The sequence below is a fragment of the Gambusia affinis genome, linkage group LG20 (assembly GCF_019740435.1).
Source record: "Gambusia affinis linkage group LG20, SWU_Gaff_1.0, whole genome shotgun sequence".
NCBI lineage: Eukaryota > Metazoa > Chordata > Actinopteri > Cyprinodontiformes > Poeciliidae > Gambusia > Gambusia affinis.
Window position 1 is genome coordinate 12,951,258 of NC_057887.1, and position 17,629 is coordinate 12,968,886.

At 37.2% G+C, this 17,629-nt stretch overlaps 2 protein-coding genes across 2 annotated transcripts; both read left to right on the forward strand.

Moving 5' to 3' along the window:
- The first annotated feature begins 968 nt into the window (after positions 1–968).
- tbcc (tubulin folding cofactor C) lies at positions 969–2,234 on the forward strand. The gene has a single exon (XM_044101814.1). The coding sequence runs from the start codon at positions 1,039–1,041 to the stop codon at positions 2,068–2,070; it is 1,032 nt and encodes a 343-aa protein (XP_043957749.1). The 5' UTR covers positions 969–1,038; the 3' UTR covers positions 2,071–2,234.
- Positions 2,235–5,189: 2,955 nt separating this feature from the next.
- On the forward strand, positions 5,190–12,760 carry prph2a (peripherin 2a (retinal degeneration, slow)). The gene is made up of 3 exons (XM_044101815.1): positions 5,190–6,077; positions 9,124–9,370; positions 11,690–12,760. Exons 1-3 carry the CDS (start codon positions 5,497–5,499, stop codon positions 11,894–11,896), a joined length of 1,035 nt encoding a protein of 344 aa, XP_043957750.1. The 5' UTR covers positions 5,190–5,496; the 3' UTR covers positions 11,897–12,760.
- The last annotated feature ends 4,869 nt before the right edge of the window (positions 12,761–17,629 follow it).

Here is a 17,629-nt window from a genome sequence, read left to right on the forward strand (position 1 = left end):
AGTCAATATTTATGGTGCATTTAACTCTGGTAAATTCTGACAAGAGGCAATTTGGATAAGATAAACATTTAATTCTTGCCCTGAAATTACATGGTAAGCCTAAGGGTGTCAATACATTGGCCTGAAAACACAATGTTAAGTCACATGACCTAACTGAGGCGACATCACACAATGGTGTTGTCAGCATCATATATGAAGCTAAATTTTCAGTGTTTTTAATCAATCTCTTTATTCACTTATTTTAACAAATTTCAACTTTAAGTCACAAAAACATTCTCAGCAATAGCTTTTTTCTCTCTATAGTCCAGGTAAGATGCTTCAGATAATGTCTCAGTTTCAAGAGTTACTTATCAGAAGGGGTAGGACTGTTGTAACAGTGATATATACTTGATAATACTGTTACAATATCAAGTAACAGTGATACTACTGTGATAATAGTAACAAGTAACAGACATGACAGTCATGACTGTCATGTCATGAGAGTTGACATGCCCAACTGTCAAGTATATTTATGGTCATTGATACTCTTTTGGTAAAAGTATAATAGCCTTAGGGTGACCTATAAATTTTTCCTGGTCAATAATCATTGTTGCTTGTGTCACTTTTTCCTTTCCTGTCAACTTTTCATTAACATGCTCACAGATCTCATAACCAGATTTTGTAACGTGTACCTTTTGTGACTAACCCTGTCAATGTCTGTTTGCTTGTCAACTGTTAAGTCAGTGGTCTTTCCCATGTTTATGGAGGCCACAACATAACATAACATTTCTGCATAAAAAATCCTGAATGTTGGGTTCTTGTCAGTCATACTAATCACTAGATACACCTGAAATACATCATTTTTTAACAATGTAGCTGTATAACATTTGAGTTTCACTTCTCAAACTTAATTAATTTGTAGAATGATTTATATATATTTAGATTTACAGGGATGTAGTTTTAGAAGCTTTTCTGTTAGGTCTCCATACCAGCAGGTGGCAGTGTGGAATTTTGCCGGGTTTGCAGTGGTCGTGGCATTACATCCGTAACTGTATCAACATGGATGCAACTCTGGAAACAAGTGAAGAAAATGGGTTTTATGATAGAAATGCAGCCGCCAAACTACATGAGCGAATCGAGAAACGTCAGCAGGTGTTGGCAGAAGACGTTGAACGAAAAAAAGAGGCGAGACAGAGCCAGTCAGTGGCTGAGGAGAAGAGTGAGTATTTTGTGAGCACTTTTAACGCGGAGCAGCGGGGTATCCAGGAGCTTCTTTCCGACTGTTCTGGAGCTGACGGACCCACTGTGACCCAGAAACTGGAAGAGGCCACGGCCAAGATGACGCAGCTTCAGAAATTTCTGAACGACAGCATGATATTTCTGAGCCAGTACCAAATAAGAGTAGCCCAGGGCGCTCTGCAGAAGCTCCAAGCATCTCTGAATGAGGCCAGAGAGGAGGCCCTGCCCAAGAAAAAGTTCACATTTAGATCGAGAACCAAAGCTGCGGAGAATGTCTCTGATTCTTCTTCTCCTCCTTCATCTGAGACTGTGAGTTCAGGTGTCACTAAGGTGGATGAAGCTACAATCTCAGAGCAGACTGGCTTCTCCAACATCAGCAACGAGTGTCTAACAAAGACGTCAGACGAGATCCAAAACAGAGATTTGCTGCTGACTCACTTGACCAACTGCAAGGTTCGTCTGTATGGTTCTCCCAGCACGCTGCACCTGAAACACATCACAGCTTGTGAGGTACTCTGTGGACCTGTAGCTACCTCTGTGTTCGTGGATCACTGTAGCAACAGTGTCCTAGGCTTGGCCTGCCAGCAGCTGAGGACCCACAACACCACCGACACCCAGGTGTACCTGCACGTCACCAGCCGGGCCATCGTCGAGGACTGCCGAGGGGTGAGCTTTGCCCCGTTCTGCTGGTCTTACCCCACCCTGGAACAGGATTTTACTGCGTCTGGCCTGGACCAGGATAGAAACAACTGGAACCAGGTGGACGACTTCAACTGGCTGGCTGCTGGGACACCGTCCCCAAACTGGACTGTTATTCCAGAAGCAGACAGAAAAACCACATGGGACCCTTAAAATTGAATGTTTTAAGATGTTCTCCAAGTTCACATGTTCAATTAAATTAAGTGCTATTAAAAAGCCCGCCTGATTATTGTCATAGATCCACTCAGTTTTGGGTGATGCACTTAAATGTAGTTTATGTATACATTTATCTTTAAAATAAAGTTTCTTGCACGTTATATGTACTTCTTATTACTCTGAAACCCATGTGATCCTTTACCTACTTATATCCTCTGGAAAAAATAAATTCAATAACAAACAATAATGGTGAAGCATATTTTTAAATGTTAAAACAGATTAAAGCATCACTTAAAGCACTTATGGCCCATTATATTTGCTGTTGAAAATGCATTTTCACATTGTGTCTCTCGCTAGTTAACATAGAAAAAATGCTTGTAAACGCAACAATTATTGTGGGTCATGAGTCCCTGCCACTTGTTATTTTAGTTAAGAAACAAAGTTTTGGGAACCAATGGGTGAAAATTTTATTCTGTTCATTTCAGTACAGTCGCAGTAGCTGACAAAGGAGAGAAAAAAGTCCCACTAGGTGTGCAAATTATTTCTCTCTATGTAATATTTTGTGAGACAATTGGTTATTCTGTCTAAATTTTGTGCTGATAAACAGTGAGGCTTAAAAAGTGTTAGCGTGCAGTGTTTGTGTGGAGTGTCCAGGAACACTAACCTAATTACCTGAGCACCCAGTGATCTGATAATCCTATCAACAACACTGATCCTTTAAAAGTCAGAACCAAGTTGTTTTTAAAAGCACTTTTGAAATTATTTTTAATATGCCAGTATGTTAATATGTGAATTTCTACTATATTTGTTACCAATAGTACAAAACAGGTTTGTACATTTGTGAACTCTAAAATATATAAAAATGTTATCATTATTTGAGCTTTTAACATGGTTCAAAATGCCAAACATGTCTGCCTTATGATCAGACAGATATTTTACATTGTTACATGGACAGATTTTTGTAGAGTGTGTCTCTGATTTTAAGTAGTGGCAAACTTAGGTTGGGTTAAAAACTAATTTTAAAACTAAATTGACAAATTTGTTGCTGCCTTGTTTTTTTTAAGCATTTATCAATAAAAACTCTTGTTCCCTTAAAGCTGCAAATAAATAATACATAAACCGAATGACTTACGGTATCGTTTTAAAATAAAGGAAATTCAACTAACAGGTACAGGGCCAAACTTTCTTTAATTAAATGAACAAATCAATAAAAGAACAGTAGATTTAATAATGAGGTACTATATGAGCATGTGGGAATATAAACATTTCAAGAAAATAGTTAATCTTTCATAAAATGACTAGATTGAAGGGTGTTACTTTCACTTATCACTCTTTAGTTCTCATTTAATCCCATTTATGCACTTGGGGTTTCGAAGCCTCACCATGCCACTTTCAAGTATACTTCTTGTCACTGCCAAATAACTAAATCTTTTTTCCAAAGAATCTTTTTCAACAAAGTAAAAAAAAAAAAAAAAACATGACTAAAACTTGTGCAACCAAGTCTTATTTTAAATCATCAAGTAACTGTCACTTTCTTGCCCTTGTTGAGAGGATTTAAGCATATGACATGAGCTGTAGAATGGCAATATAGTAAATTACATTTCATAAAATTCAGTTAAAAATAGTTTAATAATCGCACTTGGAAATTTAATAATATCAATTGATTGTACAATGCATATTATTATTTCTACTATAAGGGTTAAAATGTAAGAGACACACAATGCAAAAAATAACAATTATTATTTGGATTGTTATATCCTAAACCCAGAGGACAGTAGACATAGAAAACGGCAGTCCTTTTCCACCCAAAGCTTGTGTTGTAGTACAATAAGTGTAGTATCTTTTCATTGTAAAATGAGTAGACTCATCATGACTTCCCTAAACCCAAGTATAGTAGTAATGCAACATTTGTGTCAGTATTGCACAGGTGTCAGGAAATGGGTGAGGTTAAGACGTGTTGCATGTGACACTTCATGCACTAGACTGGAATAGGTCAACTTAAAATGTGTCTAACTTATTTTTGCATAAATTGGTGAGGTATTTACAATTACCTCACCAATTGTAAATAGGTGAGGTAAGGTGAACCTGAAGACTGACATTGTTGCACGTTCTCCTTTGCAAAATACTTCAATCTCATTAGATTGAGGGTGTCTGTGAACATCAAGACTCTTTCATCTAAATCTCTCCATTGTGGCTCTGATGATGTGTTTAGGGTCCTTGTCGTGCCGGAAGGTGAACCTTTTAGTTTAGTCTCAAGTCTTTGCTGCCACCAACATATTTTGTTCCACAATTGTCTTTCATTCAGCTCCATCCAGCTGAATAAAGCTTAAGAATAGCACTCCCAGGGCATGAAGCTGCCACACCAGGGCTTACACGTTGAGTTCAAGACAATGTGCAATTTTAATTTTAATATTTTAAATTCTCCTAGAGTGTTATTGTAACTAGTTAGTGACAAATAATCCTAGCGGCTTTAAAATGTCAACCTTGAAGATGAGATGGTTGGTGGGACGAGTAATGTATAACCCTGATGCCCAAACTCACTATCTGAAAAATGCACCTTGGAACAGGCTTTGACACTGAAACAGCCAAGACTGCACGACTGTTAATATAATGCCTGAAAATAGATTAACTGGTCATGAAAAGACTTAGTTGCCACAAAATTGACTTGCAGTGACTCTTACACTGAAGCCATTGATGTGTGAACCTGATGTGTTTAAGTGAGCCTATTTGTTTTAATGAAAATATGGACCACATACCCATTCATTAACATGCTCCAGTTGTATCACTTCTGTTGTGTTCGTGATCTTTGAGTCTCCCGGCTCCTGTTGTACTCCATCAAGGTTGGCATAAACACGTGAACACTCAAACCAATTATGGCCCCTGGCAGCAGCTTATGATCAGGTCCATCTTGTGTGTGGGGGGGGATTTCTGCTCTGTTAATTGGATCAGGTTGCTTACAGAGGCTTAGCATGACGTACAGCAACTTTGAGTTTAATCATTAGCTTCCTCAGCAATCCTCTGCGTCTCTGGGAGAACGCTGCATCAGGATTAGCCTCGCCTGTTTGTTTAGAAAAGAAAAAAAAAACCACCCAATTTTGGTGAAGTTGGGCTTTATGAGCTTATTTTTGTCTGGCACAATGGGAAAGGAGATGGTTTTGAAAAAATAAGACTGTGATGTCTGGCTGAATTACCTTACCTTTGTTTCTTTGCTGAGGGATGGATTCTACATTGAGCTGATTCTCATGTCTGTCAACCATCTCGAGGAAATCTTGATAACCAAGCATCAAGGAAGCAAGAACCCCAGGTTGGCTTATTAAGGAACATTTCTAAAACTTAAGTAGAGAGTGGAAACCTTGAATTTCCTGCAACCGTACACTATTTGGCTCTCTTCTTCAGTAGCAAGGACGCAAAGGACTTTGCACAATGGCTTTGTTGGTAGTCAAGTTTGATTTGAAGAAGCGAGTGAAGCTTGCTCAGACGGTCTGGTTTATGTACTGGTTTGCTGTACTGGCTGGCATTCTTGTGCTCAGCTTGGGCCTATTCTTCAAGATTGAGCTGCGAAAGCGCTCAGAACTTATGGACAACAATGAGAGCCACTTCTTGCCCAACGTGCTCATAACTATGGGTCTTTTAGCCTGTGGTATCAATGCCTTCGGAGGCAAAGTCTGCTATGACTCCTTGGACCCCACAAAGTTTGCAAAATGGAAACCAGTGTTAAAGACCTTTTTGGTTTTCTGCATGGTGTTCAATGCCCTCCTTATTCTCACCGCCCTGCTATGCTTTATAATGAGGATCCCTTTGCAGTTCACGCTGGCTGAGGGTCTGAAGAATGGCATGAAATACTACAAGGACACGGACACGCCAGGACGCTGCTACATGAAGAGGACCCTGGACCTGATGCAGATGGAGTTTCGTTGCTGTGGGAATGATAACTACAGGGACTGGTTTGAGATTCAGTGGGTCAGCAATCGATACCTGGACTTCAGCGCAAAGGAAGTCAAAGAGTGAGTGTAAAGAGTTAAACTCCTAAACTGGCTCTTTATTAGCCTTAATGTACAAGCTCAAATCCTGCAGAGTCGATAGTGTTTGGGATTGTTTATGTTGAGTTGGGTATAAGTGGATTTACAGATGGGATAGGTCAGGTCACGGGCATTCATCAGCTCCCAATACTAATGATACACATCTGGGCAGTGGTGGCAGCCAGGAAGGACCAGGGTTTAGTAAGATTGTATAGGGTTATTAAAGTGAAAGTTTTCAAAAATATACATTTTAAGATGATACTTGCAAGATTTTAACATGTGTTGTAACAATCCAGCATTATATGATTGGTTTGTCTCAATCACCCTTTATTAACAAATGAGAAAGGGAGAGTTTTGAAACCTGGGGCATAATTAGTGTTTAATCTACAGGATTACATGTCCTTCAAGAATCAGTGTCCTCTCCAATCTGCAAAGACCTGACACCAGCTGCCCAAGAATAGCACTGCTCAATCTCAGACTTTAACATCGACAGGAAGGAGAGCAAGCGGCACATTTGCTCTATTGTTTAATGTCACCTAATTTTCCACAGACCTTTTGAATGGTCAAAGTTATCATGATCCCATGAGAGACCCTTATTACTTTTCAAATCCTGTCACTGTAAATAGCATATTTGTAGTAACCAGAGATAGACAGAGTAGCCAAAAAATCATTCAAGGAAGAGTAGAGCTACTTCAACATGAGCACAAAGTAGTCATCCAAGAAATTATTTTGTAGAAAGTCTACTCAAGAGCTGGGTAAATGATCATAACATCTGATTTAATATTTAAATGTGACGCAGTCAGACAGGAAAATGTAAACTTAGGAATAAATTCTCATATTTTAAAAACATGAGAAGGGGTGGGTTTTAATAAGTTTATACTTCTACCCACTCCTTTGAATATTTATTGTTTGCATTGCTGTAATTTTAATTGTAACTTGGCATCCTCAAGAAATACAAAAAAAAGGTAAAAAAAGAGCAAAATAGAACAATAATAAATCAATAACATAATTACAAAAAATTCTGGCAGATGAAACACTTATTTATTTATTTATTTTTACCTAATACTCAGTTTAATATAACTTGTAAGTATGTACTCCTGTACATCTTTGGGTAAATGTATTTCCTCCTCATTCAGTGAAGTAACTCCTGATTGTTACAGCTGCCAGAAATTTTATCCAGGTAAAAGTAGTTTTATGTCATAACAATATAACCCAAGTTAAGGTGAAAACTATGGTACACTCAAACTACCTGGAAGTACTTTATTTTTTCACTCGAGTAAATGTAACTAGTTACTAGCAACCTCTGGTAGCTTTATCTGAATTAAAAACTTTCTTTATATGCACTATAGATTTTCTTTAACTCTGGGGAGCTCTTACTAAAGTGGGATTTGGGCCATGATTGTTTGCGTGGAATTAGATTGTGGACGTTTCTGTAAATAACTGATGCTTTGTGATCCAATTTCACTTGGCTTTCCATTGACCTACTACTATCAGTCAGATGAGATCAGCTTCTGAGAATGATCTCTGACCCAGATTTATTCATTTAGCTGACTGCTTTGCAATTTATTGCAGCTATTTCTCTATCTGCATGCTATCTGAGACTCTATGAGTAGCAGGAGTTTTTTCCACAAATTTGATCTCTAGTTCTTCAAACCATGCACATGGTAAACACAATAATAAATATTATGAAGCAAAATGAAAAATGACTATCAAATTCAAGGATATTTCATTTCGATTACCTTGGTAAAATATATTTTTGAATAAGGACTGTGAAGTCTCATTTTTTAGATAGTTTTTGTTGTTGTTGTTTTAAACTACAGCATGTGACCCTCCAAAGCTTAACACTTTCAATGACCTCAAAACGTTGTATTCTCTATTATAGGAGAAAAATAAAGGAGATAAACTTCTCATGTTTATATCCTGGATAAACAAAGGTTCCCCTCTTTGCAATTCCATACTTTTGTAGTTTTAATTGCTCATACCCAAAAAAGTCAGGTAGGACATGGCATAAGAGTCAAATGATTCAACTGAGGTTAAGAACCAAAATAAATACAAATAACTCTGGCTAAGTTATTTACTTAACCAATTTGTACATCCTCTTTGCTATTTCAACTCTTCCATTTACTACAAGCAAACTAAAATCATTTAAAAGTAATATTCTGAAACCATTGTTTATCAGTTTAGTTTTTGTGGATGCATGGTATACCTTTGGACTTTTAGTTATTTAATAAGTGATTTTTGGAGCTGTCTGCCAAGTTTGTTCTGACCGTGCATCGTTATGTGTCAACCAGAGACATGTTTTGTACCCACTGAGGACCTAAAGTAATGTCTGCAAGCTAATCATGGTTTGCCACATGAAGATGTGGTTTTGTGACTCCATTAAATAATTCCTACCAGCGAAAGGTCCCTTCTGAGTAATTTTGAATTGATCAGTGATAATCAACAAGAATTTACAGCATAAGATCAATTTTAACAGAATATTACAAAGGTTTTCAGATACCATGCCTAAGATTTTAGTATCTTTATGATTGGTAGTGACGTGAAAATACTCATCAACAATCAAAAACAAAGTGCATGGGTGTGACCAAATGAAAGGAGAAATGGACAATTGGTGAAAGGATGAATTCACCCAAAGCTGGTGGTGTGACCCAAGTAAGTAATTTCTGAAATGGTCTTTTTCTCTTTTGCTACTTCATATCTTTGGACTTTGGATTGTTTTGTATCTGACACACTGGTGTCACATCTGATATCTGATACACACTGGTGCCACCTACTGCATAACATATTGTACAAACAATGTCACAAGTTGTACCCAGGTTACATGTGTAACCTGAAAATTTACAAAACTGGGGTATGATTGACAAATTGGACCAGAGCCCTGGACTAGAAAAGTGTTTTCTTTAAATCAAGGTAGTTTATTATACTTTTGTAAAAGTTTCTGTCTGAATTTTTTCCCCCACACTGAAAGAAAGAATGGAATGTTCTTGAGCTTTTCTCTCATTTCACTTTCACCTTTGTTTTGCCCTCTTAGTCGAATCGGGAGCAACGTGGATGGACAGTATTTGATGGACGGAGTCCCATTCAGCTGCTGCAACCCCAGCTCCCCCAGACCCTGCATCCAGTACCAAATGACCAACAACACGGCTCACTACAGCTATGACCACTACACGGAGGAGCTGAACGTGTGGAGACGTGGCTGTCGAGACGCTTTGCTGTCTTATTATGGAGGCATAATGAATACCATCGGAGCCCTAGTGCTGCTGGTCACTATGCTAGAGGTTAGCACTGCTAAAATACAAAATTAATTTGATAATTTTGTCACATTGGTGTTTTTTTTATATTACTGATTTTTCTGGAATTTACCAGGAGAGACTAAACTGAGTCTTTGTTTGTTTGTTTCACAGAATTATTTATATTTGTAAAAGAAATAAGTCTTCACAAATGACAAATTTAAAAAGATTAATTGCACACAACACATAGATTGAATTATGCAAAATGGGGGAATGGAAGGACATTGATTATTATTGTTAATAGATTAGTAGATGTAAATAAGCATATATTGATTGAAGGCTGTTCTACAATAAGGTAAATAACACTATAAACAATTATAATTATGTAAACTTTATGTTGTTAGTTTATGTATATAATAGAATGTACTTTATTGAAATTGCTTACTCTTTTATCATTAAGATTATGATGAGTGAAATAAAAGTAAGATTTAGTTACTTGTCTTTAATATTCATTATATAAGAATATATTTTGGTAAATTGTTTCAATTAAAGCATTTGTAGATCTAAGTGTCATCTGCAAAGCTATGACAGTAGATGTGTGCAGAGTCTCCTTCTTCCTGAATAAAGACATGTGCTCTGATTGGTCAGCTTTGTTGTCCTAAACAGAGGCTACCATCACAAAGCAATAAGGCTTCATTTCAAATTTCTAGACTCAATTTTACTGAAGTTGTACAAGGAAACTGCCTACTGTCATGCAAGATGGATTATATAGAAAAAAAACTAAAGATGACATATGCTTACTAGAACTTTATTGAGCACAATAAATTAAATTTCCCCAATATATTTTTCCTTTCTTTTCTAGCCTTAACAGAATGAGGATTAATGAAAGTGAAAGTCCTAAATTTGGTCTGTTTGGTCAGTTCAGGACCTGTTGCTTCAAAGGTGTTTGCTGTATTGGATTAACAGGCTTTCAGTAAAAGTACCGCAGCCAAATTTAAGACCATGTGGACTATGGGTTTCCCACTCTCAGCTGCTTTTTAGAAGAAAGTTATTTTATAAATTGTTGAGTAAACAGACTGTATTTTAGCTATTGCTCCATGTTTCATTTATAACTAATTTATAAACAGAGAATAAAACGGTGACCACCTCTGGATCCAGATCCATTCACTGAAAACACAAACTGGTTGTAAACCCTTATTTAAGTTAATTGTAATGACTGACAACACAACATTTAAGATTAAACTGTCACATCAGACTGATAAAAAAAAAGAACAAAAATCAGTCAGTGCACAATGGACATGTAAACGCTTCACAGCCTGATTCATGAGGGTTTGAGTGACTATAAAAATGACAGTGTCATCTACATAAAGGAAGTTTTAGCTTTATGTTCTCGCAGCCCAACTTAATTAAAAATAACAGAAAACACAAAGGAAAACATAAAGGAACTACCAGCCGAAGAACGGCCCTGTGAAAAAAGGAAAGAGAAAAAAGATTTTAGCAATTTGGACACCAGAGGCTTTGATCCACTTGATATTTTTGTCATTTGTTTCCTTTTTCCTGTTCTTCTCCTTCTTCCAAAACACCTTTATCCAATTTATCTTGATGTTATTTCTGCTGGCCTCGCTAGTAATACCAACCTGCAAACAAAGTTTGTAGTTTGCAGGTTGGATCTCAAGTGAGATCTCAAGTGAGATCTGTCCTCTGGGTTTGCTGCCAAGATGACCAAAGTCATTTTGGGCTTTTAGAATGAACTTGTAGAGATAAATCCTTGAAGTCTATGAATACCAAGTATGTTATGAATCATCATCGAGCAGAGACTGTAAATAGAGCCATCTAGATAACATCTCTCTGCTTTAAACCCCACAGGAGATCACCTGTCTCAAATATACAGATTTAGGCAACATGCAGAGCTTATCGGTGGCATGGTTGAAGGATTTCCCAAATCAAGTTATGCAACTGTCGCTGTGCTGACACAGATAGTGGGTTCAGAAACGAAGTAATGGGTCAATCTGCGGGAGATTGAGTTCCAAATCTTGAAGCGTCATCTTCAAAACTAATGTCTCCAGTAATTTTTGAGATTACAGATGGTGTCAACAATTGTTTCTAAAAGTTCCTCCAAAACTAAATGTATTTGATTCATACGGGCTTTGTTGTTTGCTTTGCCTCAGTTCAGTTTCATGATAACACATCTGACTTACCAGTGGCTGGCGCCACCAGCCACTGGTGTGTTTAGTCTTTCTTGGTTGTCACTGAGAAACTGGATCAAGTAGTGGATTACATATATGTTAACTCATTATTTTCATATTTGCCATCCTGCTGCAAACACACTCATATTTAAACTCACATGATACTCTTGACCCTCTGCAGGTTGCTGTGACCATCGGCCTGCAGTACGTTGACACCTCCCTGTCCACACTGGCCAACCCGGAGGACATAGAGAGCGAGAGTGAAGGCTTCCTCCTGGAGAAAACAGTGAAGGAGACATTCACTGACATCATGGCTAATATGAAAGCCATGGGAAAAGGGGCAAAGGTAGAAGAAGGGGGTGAGGAGGGCGTCGCTACTGTCAGCTGAGCAAACTCCAGCCACCTGCAGAAACTGTGAAAACTTCCACCTGAAGTGGAGATGACAAGAGAACATTTTCTACCAGACTTTATTTTCTAGCTCCACCAACTCACCCAATCTGATAAAAACAAAGGGATTTAAGCTTTTGAAATAAATTTATTTTTTAAATTTCTGCAGTATTATTTCACATAGATAAAGTTATTTTAAAAAATATATTTTTTAACTTCAGTACAGTTAGAGAACATTTTAAAAATAGCAGTTTTTAACAAGCAATGGCGCCGATGAGGTTATTGAATTTTACCTTCAGATTTCCAAGTTGAGCCATGTATACAACATTTTCTAATTGTTCTGAATTTTAACTTGAACTTTTAAAGAATAGATATCTTTACAGTGCAGTAAAGCAGTATGTTTTGACTTTTTTCAGTCTTCATCAAGAGTCCTGTGTTTTCTCTTATGCTTCTCCACCTTCAGCTCAACTCATAGCTTTTCTGTATGATGTAACTCTGGAAACTGAGAGAGCCATCAAAGAAGATTGATTTTGTACATGGTGAATCATTTCTGTGTTGATCTGGGCATATATTATAGCTCAATGTCCGGCTGAAAGACCCAGTGGTAACCCATTTCCAGTCTCTGGCTGAAGCCAGCATATTGTTTCATAAGGCATTTCAAAGAGTTCATGATGCAGTGAACTTCAACAAGGTTCCAGGGGCTTTTGGAAGACTTAGCAGACCACGGCCTCACAGATCCTATACTGAACTTTGCACAGGCTTTTAAGAGATGTCCCTTGTATTTATTATTATTTTTTTGTTTCAAAATAGACCCACTTGGAGAATCTGTTGCAAGAAACCTCCCTCTTGGTCTCTCATCTGACCAAGGCACCCACTTTCATTTAAAGTTACAGATTCGCATGCTCTGCTTTTTTACACAATATTAGGACTTTTTCTTGGGATGCCTCTTAAACAACAAGTTGGCATGATGAGAGCTCTGCATCTCTTCAAAAGTTGGCTTTAAAGATTTTAATTTGGGCTGTAATTTTGGGTAAATTTAGGTAGGTATCTATTTTTGTGTAGCTATTTTCTGATTTAAGGGGATCTACACACATCTGCTTTGCTTTACTGGCATGTTCTCTTGTCTTTCCCATTTGAAGAGTGCCTAAGAGAAATGGGTCACCGTGTCACATCACAATCCCAGGCAGGCAGAAGGTTATGTATTATTAGTTATACATTTTTTAAACACTCGGTTTGACTTTAAAAAGCAAGTATTCGTAAAAATGATTTGATTTCATTTATTTCTAAATGAAATCAAATGAATTGTTAGTTTTGTTTTTCTACTTCTGAAGGTTGCATGTTAATAAATTTCTCCTGTGACAGTTTATGCTACTGCAGTGACATATTAATAAATCTTGAGTCTTTTTTGACGTCTTTACCAGGATGGCCAACAAATGTGTCCGCATCTGTATATGATGACTTTCCTGCAATTGAACCGGCTCATTCTTGAGTGAATTAATCAGTACACATAAGGATATAAAAGATAGAAACCTCCCTCTGGGTTTCTATTCTATTGAAAAACTCAGAATCCAACTTTGCTTAACAGTTTATATCTAAACACATTCATAGTTTGGCTTTTTAATTTTATCTCCATCAGAATGCACAGAGTTGTAATTCAAAAAAAAAAATTTTTAGAACATATAATGACAAAAAAGATATACACTCCAACCCATAGCTTAACCTTCCAAAGATGCTCATACTCCAGTCCACATTTAAAACCTGGATAGGCTCCTCATGTGGAGAAAAAAATTGGAATTTAGTGATTGATTTGTGAATGTTTGGGCAGCGAAGGATGAGAATCAGGAGGTGTGCCCTGAAGTGAAGGTTTTTAGAGTGAATTGGCAGCTAAAATTTGGCCTCCTGACCCCTGTCCTGTATCTATTTATTGAAACATACAGTATGTATGTATGCTTGTATGTATGTATGTATGTATATTGTAACAACTGGAACTTTGTAAATAGTGTAGAAAAGATTTTACTTTTTTTTTTTTTAAAGAGATACATATTGTAATTAAGTTAAATATTGAATTCTATGTTAAATTTGCTTTTTTTTTTTCTTTCCCAAGTGATATTTTTGACTTTGTGTGTTTATGTAGATATACCAAGAACATGTAAATGAATAAAGGATTTTAGAGATATGATCTGACTGTAAAACAACAGCTTGGTGTTTTGTCCCGACCTTGAAAGTCTAGTGGCCTGAAACGGTCAGGGAAGCCATACTGCGAGTGCCCCAGGGTTCCTGATTAAGGCAATAGGATAAGGGTAATTATGGTATTACTGCTTTCGCATGGACATGGGATGACTTTTCACATGTCTTGTGTCAGAGCATGAGAGTGTCGTAAAGCGTAAACATACCCTGTACTGGTCAATTTAGTGTGTAAAATGCACAGTGCAGCTGCCGACTCTCTTGATTTTCAAGCATAACGTGCCTCAAATCTGCTGCAGCGTAAGATTTGACTTCACAGCATGCAAATAACAGACCCATGATCCTTTCAGCCTAGATATTGATAAATAATAACTAGCATGGCCCTGTTTATCCATCCTCTTCAGACTCAATCCACTAATAACATGTGCATGTGAACTGAGATCCACATTTTGTGTATACTCCCACCACGAGGAATGAGAGGCCCTGATATCAAAGCTGGTGTGGCTTACTGAGAGCACACGGGGAGGGGCGTAAAGAGTCAGCAGGAATGGCGAGGAGGCCAACTCTGCGCAGTATTTTTGTTGGACCAAAGCACATAACCAGAGCTGAGCAGATAAGAAGTCTAATCGGCTTGAGATTAACGTGAGCCCCTCAGGCAGGTGAACGGGCGAGGTCCTGTTCACAACAGGGAGGAGGAGATGCTGCAAGACAAGGCAAGAGAAAGTGAAGATCAGGGAAAGATGAAAGGAAAATAAGGTGTAAAACCAGCAAAACGGTGAATAAACACTCTTATTCTGCTTGGCAAAAGTGCTGTGTAAAAGAATTTGCTCTCTTGTAGAGTCCTTTTCTTCTTTTTCAAACAAACTTAAGTGTCTATCATGAAAAATCATTTTCAACCAAACTGGCCCCATCCAATTCCAAACCTGATAACTGCTTGTACCGAACTTTGGTGGTAACAACTACCATCTAGTATTTAGTGTTTCTGGCAAATAACCTTTTATGTCACTGAACATTTGCCCACTCTATGTAAAATTGATTTAATTCAGCCTCTTTGGAGGATTTTAAGCATGAATGTCCTATTTAAGGGTCATAATTTGACTAGGCCACTCCTAAACATTAATATTGGGTTGTTAATTTTTGGCCACGGACCTGCTGGTGCGCCTTGGATCACTGTCCTGCTATGTACTGGAGCTGTGCTTGAGCTTAAAGGCACAAAGTGAAGACCGAAAAATCTCCAGAACAGAATTAATTGTTCTATTAATCCAGGTTCTAAAACAGCAAATCATGCCCAGACCATCACACTACCACCATCATGCTTTAGTGTTGGCATGATTTTTTGGTGAAACAGTTAGTTATATTGCAGATGTTCCAAGTTGCATATCATCTAAAAACTTACATTTTTGTGTCAGAAGTCCAAAAAATAATTTTCAAAAAGTCTTTGGGACCTTCAAGATTTTGTGGATAACGGTTTATACTGTGGCTGACTGAAGTCCTAAAGCTTTAGGCAATGTTTTGTAATGCTTTCACAACTAATTGATGTCATTTACAGTATTTTGCAAAAATTGTGAACTTCTTCTGTTTTAATCTGTGCTTCCTTAGATCCAACTTTCTTCACATTGTTAAAGTGGATCTACAGAGAGCTAACAGCTGTAGATCCACTTTTACCCTAACCTTTACCAAAGTAGACGTTAAAAGGAATTAATAAAAATAAAAATTAAATTACATTTGTAGCTGCATGTAAGGGTTTCACATTTGTTCATGTGTAAGTGCATGTAATTCATCCATCCATCCATTTTCTTACACCCTTCTTCCCTAATGGGGTCGGGAGGGTTGCTGGTGCCTATCTCCAGCTGCGTCCCGGGCGAGAGGCGGGGTACACCCTGGACAGGTCGCCAGTCTGTCGCAGGTGCATGTATTTTAATATGCTTATTTACTGTACACTAACCTGTTTGTGTTTTCCCTCTTTGAGGCTCTTTTATGGTCATGTCACTGCAAATCTAATTCATTCACCCTGAAAGACTCGAACGTGTCTCCTTTGTGAAACATTTGGGAGTGTTTAATGTTTATTTAGATGGGAGATCCAGTGAGAACTGATTCAGTCACATCAGAAGCCACAAGAGGGCGTGTTTTCATCAGGATGTAACCTGACTGCTCCTTACACCCTCATCCAAACTTTAGAAATTAAACATTTATAGCTAACCTTTATCAGATATAATTGACTTTTATCACTTTTAGTTAGATGATAAAAAACCCCCCTTCAAATAATAATAAAAAAAATCTTTCACAGAAGACGAATCTGCTGATTAGCATTTAAATTAAGTTCTTTGAGGGGTAAAAAATTCCCTATGAAGATATTAATAATAATTATAATGACTCCAGACATAATTGATCAATTATATCTCAATAAAATATCTACAAAATACATAATTATCTGGTTATTTATTCAATATTAATGTTTTTTTTATAAGGTGCATTTTAAAACGTCAACAAAAGCATTGTAAGTAAAAGGGAGTAAATCTCATCTCACCTGGAAACAGGAAAGACAAAATGCAAATGAATGATGAAATACTTTAGAAATATTTCACAGAAAATTTGTGCTCTTTTCAGGGTTCTAGTAAGAAATTGACATCAGATTTATTTATTATGTTTGGTTGTGTTTTTTACATCCATCCTTTAAATTAATTGACAATTAAGAATTGTATTTTAACTCTCCAGTCTAGAAGTATTCATCCACTTTGAACTATGTATGTCATTGCAATTTCATATCATAAACAAACACAAAGTGTTGCATAAAATAAACTTTATAAACTTTATAAATATCAACTTGAAAAATGCGATATGCATGTTTTAGCTCTCTTCTCTCTATTACCTCTAAATTAAATCAAGACAGTTAAATTACATTTAGAAGTCTATTATTTAGTGGGTAGAGTCCATTGGTGTGTGATTTAATCTGAGTATAAACTCAGCCCTTGTGTGAAGGTTTGTTAGAGAACATCAGTGAAGAAACCACATCACAAAGACCAAGGAACACAACAGACAGGTCAGTGATAACGTTTTGGAGACGTTTAATGCAGGTTTTTTGTAAAACACTATGCCAAGCAAAGAACAACTCATTGAGCAGTGATCAGTCCAACAGCTAAGAGAAAAATAGTATGGCACAACCGTAAACCTAAACGTAAACCTGGATGGTGATACCAAGATATCACCATCCAGTTAGTCTGAAAGGCTGGGCAAGGAGAGCATTAAGTAGACAAACAATCAAGAGGTCCATGGTGACACAGGAGGAGCTGCAGAGTTTCAGTAAAACAATGCTGAAAGATGTCACTCTTAAAGTTAGCCAAAAGTTAATTGAAGTCCAACTGAACGTTTTTGGGATAAACACTGTGAGGCTCAAAAGTGTCTCAGCCTGCAGCGACATATACTGCAGGCTGCATTTTGTGTTGATCTGGTATATAAAATTCCAATAAAACCCTTTGAAGTCTGTGGCTGAAACATGACAAAATGTGAAAATTTTGTAAGTCATGCAGAAAATGGCAACACAAATGAATGT

Bases quoted from the DNA above. Each gene is read 5' to 3' on its own strand.
- tbcc (XM_044101814.1), top strand. From the start codon at position 1,039: ATGGATGCAACTCTGGAAACAAGTGAAGAAAATGGGTTTTATGATAGA.
- prph2a (XM_044101815.1), top strand. From the start codon at position 5,497: ATGGCTTTGTTGGTAGTCAAGTTTGATTTGAAGAAGCGAGTGAAGCTT. The intron at 6,078-9,123 runs GTGAGTGTAAAG...TTGCCCTCTTAG, and splicing joins AGCGCAAAGGAAGTCAAAGA to TCGAATCGGGAGCAACGTGG. The intron at 9,371-11,689 runs GTTAGCACTGCT...GACCCTCTGCAG, and splicing joins TGCTGGTCACTATGCTAGAG to GTTGCTGTGACCATCGGCCT.